Source organism: Gracilinanus agilis, chromosome 6 (assembly GCF_016433145.1).
Source record: "Gracilinanus agilis isolate LMUSP501 chromosome 6, AgileGrace, whole genome shotgun sequence".
Classification (NCBI taxonomy): Eukaryota; Metazoa; Chordata; class Mammalia; order Didelphimorphia; family Didelphidae; genus Gracilinanus; species Gracilinanus agilis.
The window spans coordinates 9,469,409-9,481,662 of NC_058135.1; the positions used below are offsets into that span (position 1 = coordinate 9,469,409).

At 37.6% G+C, this 12,254-nt stretch overlaps 1 protein-coding gene across 2 annotated transcripts in view; it reads left to right on the forward strand.

Annotated features, from left to right (window-relative positions):
- Positions 1-12,254, forward strand: part of PRDM5 (PR/SET domain 5) — a 271,300-nt gene that overhangs the window by 21,465 nt on the left and 237,581 nt on the right. For both annotated transcript variants that reach the window (XM_044682300.1, XM_044682301.1), the window contains exon 2: positions 5,119-5,202. In XM_044682300.1, coding sequence (XP_044538235.1) covers positions 5,119-5,202 — 84 coding nt within the window. The remainder of the gene's footprint in view (positions 1-5,118; positions 5,203-12,254) is intronic.

The window sequence follows — 12,254 nt, forward strand, 5'->3', positions numbered from 1 at the left end:
TCTGAAGCCAGATTTGAACCTAGGATATCCCATCTCTAGGCCTGCCTCTCAATCCACTGAGCTACCCAGCTGCCCCCCATTAATTATTTAATTTGCCTTTCCATGAACCCTTATTGATCCCAAATTTTTATTGCATTATGTTCTGAAAACAGTTGCATTTATTATTTCTGCTTTTCTGCATTTGGTTGTGACATTTTTATGTAAAGCCACTATTCTTGATTTCTCTGTATCCTTTCCTACTATGGATCACCCCCCTCTTCTTGGATACTTTCTCCTCCCATATTTTCCTCAGTCTTACTTATGAATAGTCCTCCCCCTGCCCTTGTCTCACTATTCTTTTAGCTACTTCTATTGGATTCTGTAATATAGTAATTTCACCTTGCCATGTTGGCTTAGGGCAAACCTGTCAGTTGCTCTGGATGGAATGTTGAAGGTGGCATGAGCCACAGGGCAAATATCAACTGCCAGTGGACCAAGAGTATAAAAATCCCTGGAAACCCAGGGCTGGGTTCTTTCCCGACCTGACTGCACCCTGACCACTCACTTACCCCTTACCCCCTGGGCCCGGGTAGTGGGAGTGAATTGGGTGGTGGGAATGTGTATCATGGGTAGGACTAGAATAGGTAGGATTTTAAGATCCAATCTTCTAGATTATTATTATCATCACCGACAAGATTAGCCCAAAGATCAACTTTATTTCCTAATCAGAGACGACATCACTCTGACAGAGGGCTGCCTGCTCTTCCAAGGATTTCTATTGGCTTCAGTCAGATATTCTTCAACAACAGATCATAGTTTTTCCTAGCCCTCTTACCATTGCCTTGTTCCCTACCCAGTAATCAATAAACTCCATAGCCTTAACTAGTGAATCCTGTGGTTATTTCCCTACCCTCAAAGGCTAAGGACAGGCAACAGGAAGGGATTCTGAGCAGTTTGGGCTGGAACAAACTCCTTTGCTGAGGGGTGGGAAGTTCTACATCCACTTCCTGCCAGCCTGCCATTAACCAATAGGAGGCTGTTTCCTCAGGAGGGAGGGGCCAGCTACCAGATATCTTAAAGGAGCCTGGTGGCAAGCAGTGAGATTTCTCTGGCACTCAATTCCCAGGGTTGGATCCTTGTTACATTCATAAACAAGTTACAAGCCCAGCCTGAGGTTTTCTCACTCCATGCTTACAACCAGCACCATCCTCCTGCTAGGCTTATTACCAGCTTAAGGCCCCTGTTTCCTACTTGTTAGTTACAATCCTCATCTACTAACACTTCATGTCCCTCAAGGATCTATCATGATCTATCTTTTCTCATTTTATTCTCTACCTTGATTTCATCCTCTCATGTAAATACAGTTTTTATATTGTCCAAATGTGACTTCCTAGCCCTAATGCTTATTCTGAGATCTAGAACCATATCTCTACCTATTTGTTGGATGTCTATACCTGGAGATATTCTTGGTATCTCAAACATTCCATTTCAAAACTAGATCTCATCCTTCTCCCCAAATTTATCTTTACTTGTTTTAAAAAGGAAACTGAGAAACCCCTGCAGGGATGTAATGGGTGACCAAGGATTTTGAGTAACTTGGTCTGGCAGGGCAGTTTCTCTAATATTCAAAGGAATAAGTGCCTATCTGGCTCCCTGAGCTGAGTCAGCACAAACTGTATGAATGGGATAACACAGCAAACTGCCATAGAGAGAAATCACCTCAGGAAAAGGGGAATGGTTGTTGACTAGGGATTTTTGCCTAGTCTTCTGAAATGTTTCTCCCCTAAAACAGAATGCTAGAGAAAGAGAGTGCATGGCAGTTGATTGGGACTTGGCTTAACCCAATCAAAGTAGACCCTCTCTAAGATAGCCCCAAACTGGTATATCTTTATGACCCTGTTTGATTAATCTGACAGTTTCTCAGGTGTAAAGATTTATTTGTAAAAAAGAGAACAAGGGTAGAGCAGGAAAGAGGTTGATGGAGTCCCTAACTAAAGGTGGCAAGCAACGGTGTCCAGTCTTGACAGCCCTTGGCTAAAGCTGAGTTTGATCCTCCTCTCTTATCTATAGTTTCTCTGTCTTTCCTAGACTAATCCTCAAAAGGAATAAGATAACTGGAGTAGTGAGATGATGAATCCGGAACTAGGAGTTATTCTGTCTACCTTAGGGAAAATCCCTGGGGATAGACTCAGGAATTCGAATCTGTTCCCTAGTTGATCTTGTTTCTTCTTTGACAGGAGCTTCAGGATATTGTAGATTTCCATTTGATAAGAGAGTCTTTCCCAGGAGTGGATTCACTTCCCCAAAGCTGGAGTGAAAGACTCAGAGCTCTTTTCCCTCTCTCAACTCCCAGAAACTGACAGTTACAAAATCTCTTTATTCTACCTCTCCTCTAAGATTCTAAGAATCCCCCTGTCAATCACCACTTCCATGCATTTCATAGCATCTCCTTGTGAGCACACTCCTTATTCCAAAATACCATTTCTACCCTTGAAATATCCTTGTTACTGTTGAGGTACAACCATCCCTCAAGTCATAAACTTTCATAAATCTCTCAGTCATCTTTTCTTCTTTCTTCTTTCATTTTTTTTAAACCCTTGTAATTCGGTGTATTGTCTCATAGGTGGAAGATTGGTAAGGGTGGGCAATGGGGGTCAAATGACTTGCCCAGGGTCACACAGCTGGGAAGTGGCTGAGGCCGGGTTTGAACCTAGGACCTCCTGTCTCTAGGCCTGACTCTCGCTCCACTGAGCTACCCAGCTGCCCCCTCTTCTTTCATTTTTAATAAATTTATTTCTTGCTTCTACTTCTAACCTCTCATACTACCATCCTCTTCTCTCCATGAACACAGATTCTGTTCTAGTTCAAGCCTTGTCTAGGTTTTTGCAAAACCATCCTAATTGGTATTCTTGCATCTCTGGCCTCTACTCTTTGTAATCCACCCTCCATTTACTGGCCAAATTGATGTTCCTTAAACACAGATCTGATCATGCCACTACCCTATCAAATATCTTCAGGGTTTTCCTGTTGTCCCCTAGGATAAAATGACTCCAACAACAAAAACCCTTTGTCGCCTTTCTAGACTCATTTCACATCATACCTTCCATTATTCTATCGGGGAAAAGGGAAGAAACATTGAATAAACACCTACTATATGGTAGTCACTATGCTACACACTTTTTACAAACATTTTCTCATTTCACTCCTCACACCCAAAGGTAAGGTCTGTTCTTGTTTCTGTTTGGTAGTTGAGGAAAGTGAGGCAAACAGATGTTAGGTGACTTGCCTAAGGGTCAGACAGTAACTTATTACATGATCCTTTTCAGATCTCCCTAGCCAAAGGTTTTCTTTCCTTCTTTGAATTTTCCTTGAATGCTTTTATTAGGTTTTCTCTTTCACCCTTATTACACTCTTAGATTTCTTGACTTATATTGATTTTGTACCTTATGTCATTTCCAGTGTATTGTGATTCCTTGCATGGCAGGAAAATTGTATCCCACCCCCATATTTGTATTTACTGAGCATGTGGCCATGCAAATGACAGTTATTTAAGAAATATATTTTCAATGGAATTTAATTTCAAGAAGAGTAGTTGTTCAGTTATTTTTCAGTTGTGTTATTCTCTTCATGACTCTACTTGGGAACTTCTTGGGTAGTTACTAGAGTGGTTTGCCATTTCCTTCTCCAGTTCATTTTATAAATAAGGAAACTGAAGGAAATAGGGTTAAGTGACATGTGTGGTCAGGGCCACCTATTCAGTAAGTTTCTCTGACACTTACTTTGAACTCAGAAAATTGAGCCTTCCTGACTTCTTTCAAGAAGAGTAGCCTTTTGTAGCTGCTCTTCCACTAGTTAGAAGTATGGCCTTCTGAGATCTTTGGTTTTGGCCAGTTTTTAGGCTCTTCTTCCATAAAATGGATGATTTAGACTAGATGGTTTCTCTGTGGTAGTTTCCAGCTTTAAAATTCAATTATTTTCAACAATTAGGTTAATTTTGTGTATATAGTGATAAATATTTACCTGGTTTCTTTTGTAGAATGCATTCTTCTTGAGAGTAAGGATTGCTGCCTTTCATACTGTTGTAGTTTTATTTTCCTAGCAGGGTACCTTTTACCCAGTAGGCACTTGATAGATGATTGTTGAATTGAATTGAATCATACAGAATTCTAATTATATTTGCTTCTGCTTCCCCATATCACAGTCATTCCTTCCCCAATCTCTCTGGAGATGTTGTTGGTGGTGGCATTTTTCACAAGGTCAGCCTGCAATAAAAGCTTTCCTTTCATGAGTAAAGGAGCACCTTCCTGCAGTCTTCTTGCAGATCTGGCTAAAGAATGCTTGATTTGTCTCTCTAAATGTTGGCTGCTGTGGAGAGGGCAGACCGAGGTCTACCCTCTGCCTTTCCAGTGTTGTTTCTGGAGCTATAAGACTGTTGCTCAGCTACAAGGCACCTCACCCTTAACACAAATCAAGGACAAAGTCTGCCCTTGTGGCTGGGTGTTTGAGGTGCCAGCCAAGGATTTTGCACTTTTTTCTTTTTTGGTTTTTAACCAAAGCATATGTACTCCTCTAAAGACAGCATGTCCCTTCTTTTCCATCAGTGGTGTGGATAGATTTATTATTTTAAAAGAAACCTAGTGAAGGTCAGCATAATGACTTCATATTTTAAAACAGTAAAGACTGGTCCTCAATAACTCTGGGACGCAGAGTAATGATAATAGAGGGATACATTTAGGCAATATAAAGACAAAAACCATATAAAATTATTTTTAAAAACCTCAGTGCTTTGGATTGTGAGGCCCTTTGCCTGAGGGTTGAGGACAGGCAAACTTTATCCCATACTCTCTTCAACATCTCCTTATTTCAGGTTTCTAAATGACTTAAACTTTTTATAAAGGCTTCTATTCAGTAATTAGTCTCCAAACAGCAGATCAATTTGATTTGAACTCTTTTAAGAAGACCAAGAGCATTAGCCTCTGGCTGGCACTACATTTACCTAACATTTTCCTAGGTGCTCCAAACTCTAATCATAAAATCAGGGAGAGCAAATGCTACCCCCTTTTTGCTAAAGAAAAGTTGTTCTTCAACTCTATTTACCCAATGATTGTAGTAATGCCTTTTCAATGCCTTCATGTTTAGGGTGAAAAGTTTGGCCCATTTGCTGGGGAGAAGAAAATGCCTCAGGATTTGGATGAAAGTATGGACTACAGGTTGATGTGGGAGGTAAGAACAAGATGGTTATTTTGTTTAGTTATTTAAAATAAAAATTAGGGCATAGAATGTAATCTTTTGGAGAAGTTAGAAATATAATAAGTATAAGCTCAAATAATAATACACAATTGCTGATATTGCCAGTTTGTTCAGTTTGATATTAAGAAAACTGTATGATCACTTTTTAATTTTTTTTATCATATGTATTTTTGTACGTCTGTCTACCTGGTTACATTAGATGGCCAAGCTGCCAACATGATTATTCTTGTAAGTAATATTTTGTTGAATCTAGTTTTTAATACATTCTTCTTGTCTTTTCTATTTTATGAGTAAATTCTTCCCATTTACACTCACAGTTATGTTTGCTAAGTGTCTATTTCTCTCCATTCTATTCTTTTAAATATAGCTTTCTTTTTTTAACCCTTTCCCTTCATCAAGAATCTATTTAGCTTCTCAGCACTGCCTTTATTTCCTCCTCTTTTCACTCATCCTTTCTTCTCTTAATCCCATTTCTTCCTATTTTCTTGTTGGCTAAGATGAATTTTTAACCCCAACTCTGTGTATGTATAATCTTGCCTTCTTGAATCAGTTTAGAGTATAATGAGATCCAAGTGTGACCCAATCCTTTTCCATTTTCCCATCCATTATATAGACTCTTTCAAACACACCCTATTAATATGAGATACATTTACCCATTCTTCCTTCCATCTTCCCCACTTTCCCAGCTTATCTCTCTTTCTCTTATTCTTATTTTGAGATTATCTCAACATAATCAAATAATTCCTAGATTTAGTATTAGTATAAATCTTAGTAGACTTCCTTAAAGTCTCCTATTGATGATAAAGTTATGAGAAGTTAACATGTATCATCTTTTTATAATAAGAATGAAAACAGTTAAACCTCTTTTAGTCCCTTATGATTTACCATTCATGCATCTCTTGAGTCTTTTTCTTGAAGGTCAGATTTTCTATTCAGCTCTGGTTTTTTCATTAGAAATGCTTGAAAATCTGCTACTTCCCCTTGGATTTAGCTGCCTGCCTTTATTTATTCTACTACTGGCTTATGTGCAAGGCTAAAGGTCAAAATGGATTCTTCAATCTGCTCTTGGGCTCAGAGCCACACACCTATGTTTCCGGAATTTGTTCCTTGTGTCTTCACTTGTGAATACTATGACCCAGGACTTGGTAATGGGAGGCAGAACTGCCAGATTGCACCTATTACTCCTCCCAGTGTTAGTATAGGGGTCTTATGGGATTTCTTCCTGCTCAGGTGTTTCCTTCCTAAATGTTTAGTTTCCTTGCTATCTGTAGGTGCTGGAATGCTCCCCACCACTGCTATCATTGACACTGAAGAGAATTCCTGACCAGTCCCTGCTCCAGTGTCCACAGACTTCTCTATTTTTCTAAATTGCCCGGAGCTGGAAAAATGAATCACTGTGACTTTTTCTTGGCTTTTCTAACACAAATTTGATCTGGCATGCTTTCTGTGCTGTGGAGAGGACTGTGAAGGAGCTAAGACAAATATTCTACCTCTCACTCTGCCATCTTAAGTTCATCCCTGTATGGTTACTCTTAATATGGAGCTCTTGGATTTTAATATTCTGGAAATTGAGTGTCCATTAGTATATATCATTCTAAGTCATTTTTTCCTTAAAATTTTGATTTTCTTGAAAAACCATGCATGTATGATAAGCCTATGGTTTTTTATAAGAGCTGGTTCTCTTTGGGGACCAGCTTGGAGGGAGAAGGAGAAGAGAGAGAGAAAAGGCCTAAATGGATGAGAAGTTGACAGGGTCAAGGGGGCTGTGAATGGGATCACAGATTCTATTTTATTGAGCATACAGGTCCAGTATTTAGAAGAAATTATGCACTAGTAACTAAAGAAGCATTACATCATTGAAAGCCAATTAGCAATCATAGGCATAATGTCAGAATTAGCCAAAGAAGTGAGGAGTGAAGGAGAGCACAGGTGTAATATGGTTAAACAAAGAATACAAAGGGTTTTTGGTCTTAGCATACATGTGTCTGTGAAGACACATCTTCAAGGTCTCTTGCCTAAAATAGTGCTAGACATTGCAGATATTGCTTGTCTGAGGAATCTGGCCAGATAGCTGAAGCCCACTTGAGGAATGACTTAACTTTTTATATTGGAGCTAACTTTGGCTCCTAATAAAGGGCTGTAGTTGACTTGAAATCTGTCCTTGCCAAATGATCTCAGAGCAGAATTTCAGACCTATCTCTTTTGCTGCTTTTCCTCAATTGGCCCAAAGCATCTTTATGGCTCTGTCAGGTTTTATGGTTTTTAAGGAAATCATAAGAATTTTATATACTCTCTGCTTTCTATGCATTTTTGTAAAAAAAATACAGCTATGACATAAAGAACTCATAAGCCAATATAGAAAAGCAAAGTATTAAGTCAATATTTTTACAGATCACAATGCATTAAAATTATACCCAATAATTGGAATTTGAAAATAAAACTTATATGGAAATGAAATAAAGAATGAGTAAAACTTAATAAAAGAAAAAATAAATATTTTTATCTAAGAAAATGATAGCAATGAGATAGCAAAGTGTTTAGGGTGAAACCAGAGTAATCTTTCCTGAAAAATGTATATTTCAAAAATAGTTTCATTAAAAAAAAGATTAACTCACATTTGTCATTCACTACGTGCCAGGTAAATGTTAAGCACTGAAGATACAAAGACAAGAGTTAAACAAACTCTGCCCTCAAGAATATATGCTCTAACACTGGAAGTCATATGTATATATTAAGTATATGTACATATTAATTATATACAATATGATACATAAGATAATATAATTACACACACACTCAAGGAAATTTGGTGAGCCTGGACACTAGTGGCTGCATAAATCAGCAAAGGCTTCATGTAGAAAGTTTCATTTAAAATGAAACTTAAAGGAAATTAGACTTTCTAAAAAGCAGAGGTGATGAGCAAATACATTTCAGGCATGGGAGATAGCCAAAGAGTACAAAGACATGGAGGTAGGATAAAAAGGACAATAACAAGGACTACAACAAGGTTAGGTTTCAATGGATGTGGAAGGGAGTAACTTGGAAAACAAAACAAAATTGTTAAGATTGAAAGCTCAGATAAATTAGCCTATTTGACAGATGACAGGTAGACATCAAAGGTGGATGAGCAGGGGTGACTAGATGGCTTAGTGAATAAAGAGTCAGGCCTAGAGACAGAAAGGCCAAATTTATATCTGGCCTCAGATACTTCCTAGCTATATGACTCTGGACTAGTCACTTAACCCCTATTATCTAGCCCTTAACTGCTCTACTGTTTTGGAACCAATACACAGTATTGATTCTGAGTTAGGAGATGAGTTGTTGTTGTTTTTAAAGAAGTAGATGAGCAGCTCTGAAAAGAGCTTAACATTCTCTTACATGAGACTTGCTAGTCCTCCATGAATACAATGGCGCCAGGAAGCTGTAGCATGCATACATCGTGGTAGACATCCATATCTTAGTAAAACCTTCTCAGCACAATGGGTTAGGTTAACTGAAAGGCCTCAAATCCATCAGTTAAATAAGGGGTTATTTTACCTCAAGCATGCGAATTCCTCTGGCAGATTGAGTAGATGAAGACAATTCATTCTAATGGCCATCAATGGTGGCTAGAGCAGGCACTGTGTATTTCTTAGAGCTTGGTCAGATATTGAAGATGCCAAGGTCATCCCTTGTATCTTGGGATATCAAGACTTTTGGCTTGCCACTGGACTTGGATAACTTTGGAAGAGAGAGTAAGAGTGATGACTTTGTGTTTCTCACTTAAATCCAACTCAGGGACATCACCCCTTAATGTCATTGGTTCTATTTGAAATGAAGGACGAACAACAATTAACCAACTTGCAGTTTTTCAAACATAAAACTCTACTTCCTGTCTCCATTATTTTGCACATTTGTCTCCCATTCCAGGGAAGATTTTCCTCTGGAATCTCTGATTTTCTCCAGGAAATCAGAATACCTCCTTCTTTAAGAAGCTTTCTCCCCACTGTACTTTCCATCTGCTAGTGACTGCCACCCATGATTATTTTATATTTGCTTAAAAAAATAAACCCTTCCCTTTTGTCTTGGAATTGGTGCCAATTCCAAGGCAGAAGAGCAATGAAGCAGTAGAGGTTAAGTCAGTTGCCCAGCATCTCACAGATAGTAAGTCTCTGCAGGCAGATTTGAATTCAGGACACCCCATTTCCAGGCTTGGTTCTCTTTCCACTGAGCCACCTAGTTTCTTCTCTTTTATCTGTTTTTTATGTATCTTATATCTCACTATATATTTTCTTGCTGTCCTCTGTTAGAATGTAAGCTTGTTGAGGGGGATTGTTTCGTTTTTTTTTTTTTTTTTCGTATCTTTAGCACTTAGCACAGTGAGTGCCTAGTGTATAATAAGTATTTCCATGAATTCTTATTTGATTTAGGATTGAATTGTTTCAGTTATATGCCATTTCATTTTCTCTTTATTGTATTTACTTATTGCTTTTCACTAAATCTAAACCTAACTCTGACTATTCCCAGACAATAGACTCATAGACAACTCCCAAATCAGCAACAAGTTTATTCCTGGTAGTAAAAATATAATCAATTTTATTTTTGTGAATTTGGGTAGATATGTGTTAATGAGGGTAGAGGTGGGAGCATAGTGTACTTGCCATCTCTATTTACTACCTATTTTCCATAAAGAGTTTTTATAATATAAAATCATGAGGTCTCTGCAAGTCTTTGTGTTCTTTTACTTCTTCCTGATCCATGATTTTCTGCATATCTCTCTCTTTCCTCATCTTTTCATACCTTTTCATTAAGGTCACCAAAAATTAGAGTATAAGTTAATTTAATTTGGAGGTTCATCTTTGTGTAATTTCTCTACTACTTCTTCAGAAATGGATGCCAGTATACAAGCTGCAATTATTTTTGTGGTTGTCTTTTTGCCAATACATATCATTATTGCTGAACTGCTTGATGACCAAATATTTTGCTCATTTTTGCCTTTAGGTATATGGTAAAACTCCATTACATCAGCAACTTTTTTTTTCTTTTACAAAGAGCTCTCCTTTGTTTAACTAATTTTTTCTTTCTTCTGTCTTCATTTATTGTATTTCAAGACTGATACTTTTCAACCCTTCTAGCAAAATTTCAACTCATTCTTCATTGGTTAAGAATCACATATTTAAAGGTACTAATCAACAAATTTAGTTTGATCTAAAAGATTATGCCAAATGGCATGGAAGCTGTGTGATTCTTAATACTCTATGTCCTGTTTCTCATTACTGTCACATCATTACTGTAGAAATGGAAGGGAACAGGTCTGAGTGTTATTTTGCATTTTTCTTGGTTTTATCATCACTATGGCCAAAATATTGTTACTATCATTTGGCTGCCCTACTTGTCATAAACCTCACTGCATCACATGGTGTCCGTCAATACATGTAACATCCCATAAAAAACATTTTTTTCGTGTTATGAACTTTAGTTACTTTCTTTCTACCTACATTACTCCTAACACATTTCTTATGTTTCTTCCTAATCTCATCACCATACTCTGATTTTCTATGTCAAAATAGATCTTTGTATCTATCTCTTTGTCAAGGCCCTTCTAGCTCTTAACATGTGATCTATGAATGTACGTCCTTGTCATTTGCATAATCATTTGATTCTTGATTTTGTTATATTTAAATTAATAACTCCATGTTCTTATTTTTCATAGAGTTTATTATTAATAATCACTTGAAATAAAGAAAGCAGATAGGCATAGGTTTAAAGTTTGTTGTTCTACTCTAAGTCTGACTACATGTTGATCCTCCACATGACTCTCCATCCACCTCTCATGCCAGTCCAGGGAAGTAGAGAGAGCCTGTGCTCCCACACCTCCTTATGTATCCCTGTGTGTTCACACCCCTCCATGTATCAAAAGCATGCAAATGGAATGCGGATTTGGATGAGCTGGGTTGGACGAACCTGGGGGTTGGGAACAGATTCTATTTACATAATTTCCAAGCCCTCATTTTAGGATAATTATCAGAAATCTAAAAAAATACCAACAAATGAAGAAATGTTAGAAGTTAAAAAGAAGCAAAATTTATTTTGTCAAGATATTGTATCTATGAGATTTAGACTCTTTGATCTGATACTTTGAAAATGTTACATTCATGTAGATATCCTGTAAAGAGAAGGGAATGAGGATCAAAGAGAAATCTCTGCTTCCTGATATTTTTAGCAGCTTGGGTCAAGTTTCATGAGAAGGGGAGATTGTTGAATTGATTAACTAAGAGAAGAGTTTGTCTTGATTATCTTCTTTCAAATGCACTTAAGTGCCAAAGTTTAGATTTGATATAATGTCTGTCCTTTTCTAAAGAACCTTTACCTTTTATCTTAGAATTCATATTGTGTCAGTTCAAAGCAAAAGAATGGTAAGGGCTAGGCAATTAAGGGTAAGTGACTTGTCCAGAGTCACATAGCTAAGGCCAGATTTGAACCCAGGTCCACTCAATTCCAGTCCTGGCTATCTACCCTGCCTGCCCTCCTGACATTCATAATCTATTAGAGAAGTGAGAAACAAATATAGATAGCCATAATAGTAATAATAATCATATAGTATGTTCTAAGACTACTGTGGACAATCTGAAACTGTAGGTATAAGTGAACACCTGCTGACCCTCATGTATATGTGCTCTCTCTCCCAACTCCTGCCCCTCTGTGCCATGAGGCATCCCACCCAGGGCCAAACCAGTGCCATAGACAGATCTCTGGGCAGATTTCCAGTGTTTTGTGTTCACCATGGATAGCTAAAGCCACAGAAAGCAAAATCATAGATAAGGGGACACTACTGTTTTGGCACAGTGAGCTTACAGAGGTTTACATCTAATGTTTTAATTAAACTATAAAAAGCAATTATTTTATCTGTTTGTGTAATACTCCTTAAAGCATTACGTATAAAAGAATAGCAAAAACATAGCAATTTGTTTCAGAAACATTTTATACCTGAACTCCATTGGGAAAAAATTGAGAACAAGTTGATGACTATGATAACAGCTTACCTA